The 11,287-nt window shown below is 45.4% G+C and overlaps 1 protein-coding gene across 1 annotated transcript; it reads left to right on the forward strand.

Moving 5' to 3' along the window:
- EIF2B1 (eukaryotic translation initiation factor 2B subunit alpha) lies at positions 1-11,118 on the forward strand. The gene is made up of 10 exons (XM_077875330.1): positions 1-168; positions 1,281-1,382; positions 2,440-2,576; positions 2,672-2,788; positions 4,590-4,706; positions 5,448-5,512; positions 6,331-6,406; positions 8,819-8,944; positions 9,860-10,070; positions 10,565-11,118. The coding sequence occupies exons 1-9, from the start codon at positions 156-158 to the stop codon at positions 10,022-10,024; spliced, it is 918 nt and encodes a 305-aa protein (XP_077731456.1). The 5' UTR covers positions 1-155; the 3' UTR covers positions 10,025-10,070; positions 10,565-11,118.
- The last annotated feature ends 169 nt before the right edge of the window (positions 11,119-11,287 follow it).

The raw sequence follows: 11,287 nt of genomic DNA on the forward strand, positions 1-11,287 counted from the left end.
TACCCAGGGCCCCGGCCCCAGGGCGCCGGAAGTGGAGCGCGGAGACGCGCGGCGTGCTGGCAGTCCCTGTGGCCGCGAGTCCCCGCGGCGGTGGGACCCGCTCCAGCAGCGCGGGCTGTCCGGGTCCCCTCGGGCTGTGCGATCCAGAGGGCGCCATGGACGACAAGGGTAAGTCGTAATGGATGGGCTTGCTGGAACTGAAGCGGAGCCGCGCAGGGGTCCCCCCACCTGGCACGCCCGGGCGGGGCCCTGCGAGAAATCCGTTTGCAAGTTTAGGCTGCTGGGCTGTATTTGCTGCTTCCAGTCGCAGCTCAGTCCCTCCCGCTGCCCCTGTCTCCAGGGGATGGGTCTTCAGGGTATCCCCAGACCTTCCTCTCCCGCCGCTTTCCAACGCCCACCTCCAGAAAAGGGAGACTTAGACTAGGTGTGCGCGTCTCCGCGGTTGGGATTCCCCGCCTTCTTGGATTTGGTACTAGAATTTTTTTAAAGACGTTTTAAATGCGTTCATCTGATTATCAGGATGTTTCATTAAGTGAAACACAAGGGCAAACTGACTTATATTTCTCATTTAAAAGAAATAAGAGTGGGATGGGCTTCTGCATATACATGTGTATGTGTAAGTGGGTGAACAGGCTAGAATTGGCATCGACTGTCTGGACAGGTGGAGGGTAAGTTGATAAAGTGGTTGACTCTGGGATTCTCCTAGGACTTGTAGTCAAGGATTAGAGGGAGGATGACCTTCTGTTATCATGGGGTGGCTCAGCAGTTGAGCGTCTGCCCCCTGCATGGAGCCTGCTTCTCCCTCTGCCTGTGTCTCTGCCTCTCTCTCTGTGTCTCTCATGAGTAAATAAATCTTTTTTAAAGAGTGAGAAAGACAGCTCGTAAATACTAAAGTGGTGTCATCTCTATTCCTATCAACATTTATAACACCCGTGAAGCCAAACACCCTGAAAAGAAAGTATTTTTTTTTAATAGTTTCCTTCTGGGGTGCCTAGGTGGCTCAGTTGGTTCGCTAAATGTCTGTCTTCAGCTCAGATCATGATCTCAGGGTGCTGAGATCGAGCCCAGCGTCAGGCTCCCCACTCAGCTGGAATCTGCTTCTCTCTCTCTCCCCCTCCCACCCCACTCCATGTGTGCTCTCTCTCAAATAAATAAAAATCTTTTAAAAAAATAGATAAATAAAATCACTTTGCTTGTTAAGGTCAGCAGTCATTGAAAAGCTCTCTGGTCTTACATCCTACTAAATGAATTTGATTAATCACTTTTTTCTCCCTCCCCAGAGCTAATTGAATACTTCAAGTCTCAGATGAAAGAAGATCCTGACATGGCCTCAGCAGTAGCTGCCATCCGGACTTTGCTGGAGTTCTTGAAGAGAGATAAAGGTGAAGAGAGTGATATTTGAACACTCTGGGTGTTAGGGAAGACCTCTAGTAACTGTCAGAAGTGTAGGAAGTAAGACTGTGTCTGGCGCTTGTAAGGTAATGCAGCTCCAAGTCCAGCTTCTCCTTCATGTCAGTCTTCCTTTTAACTTGGAAAGAGCCCACTGGTTATCATTAAATGAGTCCCCTTTCATAAGTGAGATACACTTTGAATCAAGAGTGACCATGTTATATCAAGTTAACCATGAAGCTTAAATTATAGCAATAGTTCAGCTTTGCAAGTTTTTATGCAGCTTCTGACTTATGCCAGAATTTGTGCAGTTGCTACAGAGTATCCCAGAATTCTAGTATTCATGTCATTCATTGGGATTGCCTACTAGTTCAGGCATCCTAAATGTAAGTTTGTTGGTAGAGCATGACATCATTTATAAGCAAAATAACAACAATAGTAATAGTAATAATAATGCTTCCTTTAATTCGAAGGGTTGGCCTAAAGCCATGGTGTCTTCCCACTGTACCTACAATAACACCCAAATACCTGAACCTTGCCTACACCACCTCACAGACCTCACCTTGCCACTTCCTCTTCATTTCCTCCCACGCCGTCCCTCACTAAACTGTGTGTCAACCCCGGTGGCCTCTCTGTCATATCAAGTTTGTTTCCATCTCAGGATCTTTGTGTTGTAGTCTACACCTACACCCTTCCTACTGGATCTTTATGTGGCTGGATCATTTTTTACCCAGGTCTCAGTTTAAATGGCCTCCACTCAGAGGCCATCCCTGTTAGCTTTCTAAAGTAGCCCCTTACTTCTCAACATGCTGCTGCTTTCTTTCCTCAATCAGTCTGTAACTTGTGTATTTCTTTGTGTGCTTGGTTTTTGCCACTAGAAAGAGAGTTCTGTCAGAGCAGGGACCCTGTCTGTCTGCTCGCTGATCTGCCACTGCCATAGAGGATGCATTCAGTAAACACTGGTTGAACAAATGAAATGTTTGCATCACATACCCACCAAGGGGCTGTGATGATAAACTGAACATTACATTCCTCATGTGATCAATCCAGGGGAGACGATCCAGGGCCTGCGAGCCAATCTTACCAGTGCCATAGGAACCCTGTGTGGTGTGGACTCCTCCGTGGCCGTGTCCTCTGGCGGGAAGCTCTTCCTGCGTTTCATCAGCCTTACTTCCCTGGAATACTCTGTAAGCCCTGCCTTCCTTGGGTTACCTTTCTACTTCTTTGTTCGGCTGCTTTACCTGGATCTCAGTTCCTCCACATTTTTCTCTTTTCTTCTTAGGATTACTCTAAATGTAAAAAGATCATGATAGAGCGAGGAGAACTTTTTCTCAGGAGAACATCCCTATCAAGAAATAAAATTGCAGATCTCTGCCATACTTTCATCAAAGATGGGGCGGTGAGTAGATTTTCTTATGTGCAGTAATTGGGAGCAGAGACTTTGGACTTAGACTCCTGGGGTAAAATCTCTCCTCTGCCACTTACTTGCTGTGTCACCTTGGACAAGTTACTTAACCTCTATGTGCTGTAGTTTTCTCATCTGTTAAATAAAGGTAACAACAGCACCCACCTCATCAGGTTGTGGGAGGAGGTAATGAGATGACCTAAGGACCCTATACTATGCCTGGCACACAGTAAGCACTAAAGAAATGTGTAGATGTTATTACAGAGTCTATCATATTAAACAGGCAGGGGCGCGCCTGGCTAGCTCGGTCAGAAGAGTGGTGACTCTTGATCTCTGGGGTCATGAGTTCGAGCCCCACATTGGGTGTAGAGATTACTTAAAAATAATAAATAAACTTTAAATAAAATAAACAGGAAGAGAAAAACCACTGGGATAGCATGGATTCTTGGTTTAATAAGATGTCTTTACCAAAGAAGTATTTTCATTACTGGTTACGTACTAAACCCAAATCACCACCTAACAGCTGTTGGCACTGGTTCATACTGTCTTCCAGGGAAGATTAGCACTGTGTTGGGGTGTTGTCTTTAATTTCATCTCTAGTGCTAATTCAGAGATGCAGAGCTGCCAAGTGTTTGTAGGTGAAGACGGGAGCTGCAGGTTAAGCCAGTCCGCCAGCAAAGGGGCAGTAAAACCTTTATGATATCTCTTCCATGGCGTCCCTCTTCTGCCACCCCAGCCTCAGACCATAAAATTATTTACTTGCATTTTTGACTCTGAAATCTTGTCCTGCTTTATTATCCCCTTCCCAACCTTTGAAGTGTGTTATTCAATAAATGATGTAATAGTTGTGAGTGGAATCTGTACAAAAGCCAGTTGCAAACAAAGTTGCTTTGGGGCAAATGGAAGCAAGATTAGGATTGCCTCTTGCTAAGGCCCCTCTGTTTCCACCAAACTCCTACACTCAGCTTTCTGCGGGTTTCATTTGCTCTGGTGTGTTTGAACCTGTTAATACCTACCTGCATCAGCACTGACTTTAGGCTAAATTCAGAACAGAGCTGCCCACATTTAAACCTACAGATGAACCACCTTGGGATCTCATTCAGGGACGTTCTGATTCAGCAGGTCTGAGGTGGGGCTGAGAATATGCATTGCTAACAAGCCCCTGGGGGAGGCCCAGAAAGGAACTAAGGTGCTCTGTGCATCCATTTTGCATTATGTAGAACCATTTAGTCTGTTCATTAGAACAAAGGTGAAGTGAGTGTCTGCGTATTGTATCCAGCCCACAGATAGGTTGTGTTTACCCCAAATGGTATTTATTAATTTTTAAAAATTAAGTAGCCAACCCTTATGTCTTGGATTTTCAAGAAAATATCAGATGCTCTGGCAGTTGTGAGACCACATGACAGCAGCTGGAACTTGGCCTCTCCTCTTTGCTGCTAGCCCTGCCTGAGCTGCTGCATTTCTTTATGCAGCCTGCCTAATGCCTGTGGACCTGAGTGTGCAAACCATGTCTTAGAAATGGGAAAGCCAGCTCAAAGGAACTAAACAGAGCCTTCGGACAGAAAGGCTTTTGTATCTTGTGAGCAACACCACATGGAGATTCTACTCCCGCATTTGCTGTAGGAAGAGGTGACCCACAATAGATGTGCCATCGAGGATCTCCTTCCTGATGCCAGTTGGTTTGTGAGAAGGCATACAGAGAAGCCTTGGGGTACTGGGAGCCTGCGTTAGCAGGGCACAGCGCAGGTGATTGCTGCTAAGCTTGCCCTTTTGACAGAGGTTTCTTGGTCCACAGAGAATATTAACTCACGCCTACTCCAGAGTGGTCCTGAGAGTTTTGGAGGCAGCCGTGGCGGCCAAGAAGCGTTTCAGTGTGTACATTACAGAGTCACAGCCTGATTTATCAGGGCAAGTATCATTCCATTTGGTTCTGGGCCCAGCAGTCATTCTAAAGTGCAAACTGAGGATTAAAACCTGTGTGGGAAGCCCCAAAACATGTCCCGAGTGGCCAGTTACCCAGCATTGCCTTTAGGTGTCTTCCTGCCCCTGAAGGAAGATCCCTGTGAATTGGCAGTAGCCACAGTACAGGATCTAGGCTGTTTACTTAGTAGTTAAATCAGAGGAACAGCAACAGATACATCAGTGGAAAGATTTTTATCAAGGACTAGATAATTCACATATCCATCTAGAAGATAGTGAAAGGGGGATCCCTGGGTGGCTCAGCGGTTTAGCGCCTGCCTTTGGGGCAGGGCGTGATCTTTGAGTCCCGGGATCGAGTCCCACATCGGGCTCCCTACATGGAGCCTGCTTCTCTCTCTGCCTGTGTCTCTGCTTCTCTCTCTCTCATGAATAAATAAAATCTTTAAAAAAAAAACAGAAGATAATGAAAGAAGAAGCTTTATCCTTTTTTTCTGAATTTGGTTCTCTTACCCAGATTCCCCAAGAATATTGTTTTCCTGAAATACCTATTTTCTTCTAAAGAACCCAAATTCTTATTTCTTTCATCCAGAGTCTTGGGATGTGCCCCTTAATCCCTATGAACTGAGTTTCAAGCTAATTTGATTGACCACTGTCCAAATTAAGTGACTCATCATACATCACTATGGGACTCTCTTCAACTTTTTCTGTTCTCAAAATGTCACTTTCTAGTAAGAAAATGGCCAAAGCTCTCTGCCACCTCAACGTCCCTGTCACTGTGGTCCTAGATGCTGCTGTTGGGTAAGTTCCCAACTTCCCTGAGCACGGTTGCTTTTCCTCACCCACTCCCAGGTTTGCCTTGGAGCAGGGTTTCCAGATTGATAAAACCTCACTGGGTAACGTCCTGCCTTTGAATTGATGGCTGCATTAATCCAGCAAGCTCATTATAAGGTCTTAAGAGTGTATGCAGGACACAAGCTGTAGGGTGTTGCAGAGAATGAGAGTCGTTTATGTAGTTTTATGGTGCATTTTAAGAGCACGATGCAAAAGTTGGGTTAGGAACAGCACACTCCCTCTTTACAGAAAGGCATGGGCTAGCTATCCTCAGTGGCACTCTGGGATTCTGTGACTCACTCATGCAACTTTGCTCCTAAAACTGAGGACAAGTGTTCAGAGAATTGTCAGTGTACCTCACAAAAGAAAACAGGACTGAAAGTCTCTCAGAAAAACACAAACACACAGAAAGCAGCTGATAAGGAAATTAAGAATGCATTCAGAAGAAAACATTTTGAAGAATTCCCTGAATTGTTCATTTTCAAAGGTAAATTGGCCTTTACCTTAGCTGAAAGATTCCTGAATTACATAATGTTCTTTTCCAACTTGAGATCACAACAGGCTTTTAAATTTTTGTTTTGTTTGTATTGAAGTAGATCAGAAAACAGTATGTACCACAAGTAGCAAGGATCACATCAGGTCATGAAATCCTCATTATCAGTCACCACACCTGTATACATGTGCCAGCAGCCATGGGGGAGCGCCTCTGTCTGTGTCTCTCCTGAATAAGTAAAATATTAAAAAAAAAAAAAAAATTTTTTTTTTTTTTGCTTTAATTTTTTTAGCTATATCATGGAGAAAGTGGATCTGGTCATCGTTGGTGCTGAAGGAGTTGTTGAAAATGGGGGGATTATCAACAAGGTAAGAACGTCAGTTCTGTAGAGCTCCTTGCCCCTGACGTGGACCCGGGCTGCTGACCCCCATCTTGGCATCCACTCTTCCATTCTGCTTAGTCTCCATATGTCACCATCACAGCCAATGGTTTCCTTGGCCCCAGAGGTCACTACAGTGGCCAAATTTTGGTCACATTTCTTTGATCTCTGTGAATCATGGGAATACAGTTTATCTTTTCTCAAAACATGTTTTAACTGGAATTGAGTTTGACTGTTGGTTGTTTTTTTTTTTAAACCGAGCATATTTGACATCAGTATAAAGTAGTATTAAAATTCTTTGTCCATTGCCTAACATGGGAAGATTTCATGATCATTTGTTTCTTGTGGTGTGTAGTGAAAGACACATAACATACAGTTTTCACATTTAGCGTTCAGTGACATGATTTCACTCAGCACGATATTTTCTTTTTTTAAGTATTTTATTCATTTATTTGAGAGGGAGAGCACATGAGTGGGGGCAGAAGAAGCAGGGTCCTCACTGAGGTCCTCACTGAGCAGGGAGCCTGACATGGGGCTCAATCCCAGGACCCTGAGGTCATGACCTGAGCTGAAAGCAGACACTTCACCGACTGAGTCACCCAGGCGCCCCATAATCAGCACGATGTTTTTTTGTTTGTTTGTTTGTTTTTTAATTTTTATTTACTTATGATAGGCACACAGTGAGAGAGAGAGAGGCAGAGACACAGGCAGAGGGAGAAGCAGGCTCCATGCACCAGGAGCCCGACGTGGGATTCGATCCTGGGTCTCCAGGATGGCGCCCTGGGCCAAAGGCAGGCGCTAAACCGCTACGCCACCCAGGGATCCCCAGCACGATGTTTTTAAGGCCCATCCTTGTGATAGCAGGTGTCACCTCCATCCCTCTTTTTTTTTCTAATAAAGATTTTATTTATTTATTCACAAGACACACACAGAGACACAGGAAGAGGGAGAAACAGGCTCCATGCAGGGAGCCCGATGCAGGACTCCATCCTGGGACCCCGAGATCACACCCCGAGTCAAAGGGAGATGCTATACCACTGAGCCACCTAGGCATATAGCACATTTGTTTGTCCACCCATTCCTGTCCACTTGAGTTGTTTCTACATTTTGGCTATTGTGAATAATGCTGTTGCAAACATAGGTGCACAATTATGAGTTCCTATTTGCAGTTGCTGTGGGTATGTATCTGAGTGGAACTTCTGAGTCATGGTAATTCCATGTTTAGCTTTTCTTTTTTAAAGATTTTATTTATTTATTCATGAGAGAGACAGAGAGAGAGAGAAGCACAGACACAGGCAGAGGCAGAAGCAGGCTCCATGCAGGGAGTCTGACATGGGACTCCATCCCGGGTCTCCAGGATCACACCCCAGGCCGAAAGCAGTGCTAAACCACTAAGCCACCAGGGCTGCCCCATGTCTAGCTTTCTGAGGACCTACCAGACTTTTCCACAGCAGCTGTACCTTTTTCCATTCTCAGCATATACAAGTATTCCAGTTCCTCTACATCTTTGCCAATACTTGTTATTTTGGTTTTTAATTTATAGCCATGCTAATAGGTGTGAAGTAGTATCTCATTGTAGTTTTGACTTGCGTTTGCCTGATGACTGAGGATCTTGAGCATCTTTAGAGCATGTGTGTATTGGCCATTTGTATATCTTTGGAGAAATGTCTATTCTGTCCTCTTTTTATTTTTTAAGATTTTATTTATTTATTCCTGAGAGACAGAGAGAGGCAGAGACACAGGCAGAGGGAGAAGCAGGCTCCGTGCATGGAGCCCGATGTGGGACTCGATCCCGGGATTTCAGATTACACCCTGGGCCGAAGGCAGACGCTTAATCACTGAACCACTCAGGCATCCCATGTCCTCTTTTTTAAAATATCCTCTTTAGGAGTGCCTGGGTAGCTCAGTTGGTTAAGCATCTACCTTTGGTCAGGTCATGATCTCAAGGTCCTGGGATCGAGCCACATGTTGGGCTCCCTGCTTGGTGGGGAGCCTGCTTTTCTCTCAGCTTCTGTGCTTGTGTTCTTTCTCTCAAATAAATAAGCATTTAAAAAACTGAAAGAGGGCAGCCCTGGTGGCTCAGCAGTTTAGCGCTGCCTACAGCCCAGGGCGTGATCCTGGAGACCCGGGATCGAGTCCCACATTGGGCTCCCTGCATGGAGCCTGCTTCTCCCTCTGCCTGTGTCTCTGCCTCTCTCTCTCTCTCTCTCTCTCTCTCTCTCCCCCCCCCCCCCCGTGTATTCTCATGAATAAATAAATAAAATCTTTTTAAAAATAAGTAAAATTTAAAAAATAACTGAAAGATCTTAATTCCAAAGCCAGATTTCATATATTATATAGTCACTCACATGCTTTTGAATGTGCTATAAGGTCTTATCCTTCATTTTCTCTGTGTCTCCAGATTGGAACCAACCAGATGGCCGTGTGCGCCAAAGCACAGAACAAGCCTTTTTATGTCGTTGCAGAAAGTTTCAAGTTTGTACGACTCTTCCCACTAAACCAGCAGGATGTCCCAGATAAGTTTAAGGCAAGAGTTTTTTTACATATTTGAAGGGGTATTTGAGTCTATAAAGATTTTTATTTATTCATGAGAGAGAGAGAGGCAGCGACACAGGCAGAGGGAGAAGCAGGCTCCAAGCAGGGAGCCCAATGTGGGACTCGATCCTGGGACTCCAGGATCACACCCTGGGCCGAAGGCAGGCGCTAAACCGCTGAGCCACCTGGGCTGCCCAGGGGTATTGAGTCTAAACTGAAGCCTTTGGGAAGAAGCAGTGTAAGAATATTTCAGTAAGTTACTCCCTTCCCATCACTAGTTTCTCTAACACTTGGGATACAAAGATCAGTTGTTGGCTGAGCTCAGAATGAGTCCCATTTGTCCCCAGAACTTCAGTCTCTCCGTCTCTCTCAGGTACAAGAAGGGGCTGGGAGGATACAGGGAGAGCTGATGGTTCAGTCCAAGCCTTGGAGTCAGTCATGAGGCTCCAGCCCCCATCTCCACCGCTTACTGACCATGTGACCTGGGGCAAGCACTCTCATTTTACATTCTGGGCTTCAGTCATCTTTAAAATGAGACAAAAGTGCTGAGCGATCTGACGGTTCTGAAATAATCCTGGAGAAAAGCTTGGCACGTGCCAGGCACATAGTAAGCACTCTGTACACTCTAAATTGTTATCTCAAGAAGCTTGGAGCAGTGACTCCAGCACAGCAGTGAGGGCAGACAGTTTATCATTAAAATGAGGCTGTCAGCCCAAGGGCCACCATCCTCTGGCTCCCCTGCAGCATGTGCCCTCCTCGCCAATATGCTGCACAGCTGGCTTCCGCCACCTCTGGGGAACACAGAACATGTTCAGGGAGTAGTACACTGATTACACAGGCCAAGCCCACATCACATCTGAGCCCTGGGTGTGTGGGGAAAACCAACATGTGTTTCCTGTCTCCTCAGTATAAGGCAGATACTCTTAAGACTGTGCAGACGGAACAAGATCTCAAAGAGGAGCACCCGTGGGTCGACTATACCTCCCCTTCCTTAATAACACTGCTGTTTACAGACTTGGGGGTGTTGACACCCTCAGCAGTCAGCGATGAGCTCATCAAGTTGTATCTGTAAGCGCTGGATCCTCCTGCCGGCGCACAGCCAACATACTTAGGGCAAGGTGAGTAGCCTCTTGACCCCTCCATGAGCCAGACCAAAAGTGAAATTTTTTTCTTTAAAGATTTTATTTTTAAGTAATCTCTACCCCCAACATGGGCTCGAACTCCCCACCCTGAGATCAGGAGTCACATGCTCCACTGACTGAGCCAGCCAGACACCCCTAAAACTGATTTTTTTTTTTTTAATTTTTTATTTATTTATGATAGTCACAGAGAGAGAGGCAGAGACATAGGCAGAGGGAGAAGCCGGCTCCATGCACCGGAAGCCCGACGTGGGATTCGATCCCGGGTCTCCAGGATCGCGCCCTGGGCCAAAGGCAGGCGCCAAACCGCTGCGCCACCCAGGGATCCCGATTTTTTTTTTTTAAATGAAGACTTAGGACTAAGGACCTAAAACCCTAATAAGATCTGGAGAATTTTTTATCCAGTTTAGCCCATCTAAAATGTATTCATGGTTTTCCTAAAACCTAACCTGAATTGTGTTTATGGTTTCCAGACATTTTCCAGTGTCCAGAAATACAAGTTAAGTTATTGGCTACTTAACCAATGAAAGACATGCTCAGGCCCACCTCCCTTCTTCCTGCACTCCAGACTGAATTGCCAAAAGCATCGATGAAAGAAATGCAGGCCTGCCTGAAAAAGCAGACATTCCTGCCTGCACCCAGGCACCCCTACAGGAACCAACAACTGCCCAGGACATGTTACAAACGGTGCCTTATGAGAAAGGCCAGAAACCCAGGTTGAATTTACAGGAGGCTTCCGGTGGTGACCACAAGCCCAGAGTTGCCGTCCCATCATCAAGCTTGGGACAGACAGAATGGGAATCACCAAAAGAACCCAAGGAAGTTAGAAACAGCATTTAGCAGGAGTAGCAATGTGTGGCTCATCATGTATGAAGACCTTCCAAAACATCTGCACACTGAAATTCTGTATCTGTGAAAGATGTGAATTTCCCTTAAATTCTGCTTCTGAACAGCTTTTTAAAAATTGTACTTGGGTACAAAGTCAGCATCTTTTCAAATAAATTATATGAAGTATTTTGATCCTGAACAGCTTTTTAAAAATTATACTTGGGTACAAATTCAGCATCTTTTCAAATAAATTATATGAAATATTTTGATAAGGTGTTGCATCAGTACTGAGTGCTACCTGAGGCCCAAAGGTATTAGTCATCTTGGTGAAGATACTCTGCAGCCACATTCACACATTTGACACTCAA

The sequence above is a fragment of the Canis aureus genome, chromosome 27 (genome assembly GCF_053574225.1).
Source record: "Canis aureus isolate CA01 chromosome 27, VMU_Caureus_v.1.0, whole genome shotgun sequence".
NCBI lineage: Eukaryota > Metazoa > Chordata > Mammalia > Carnivora > Canidae > Canis > Canis aureus.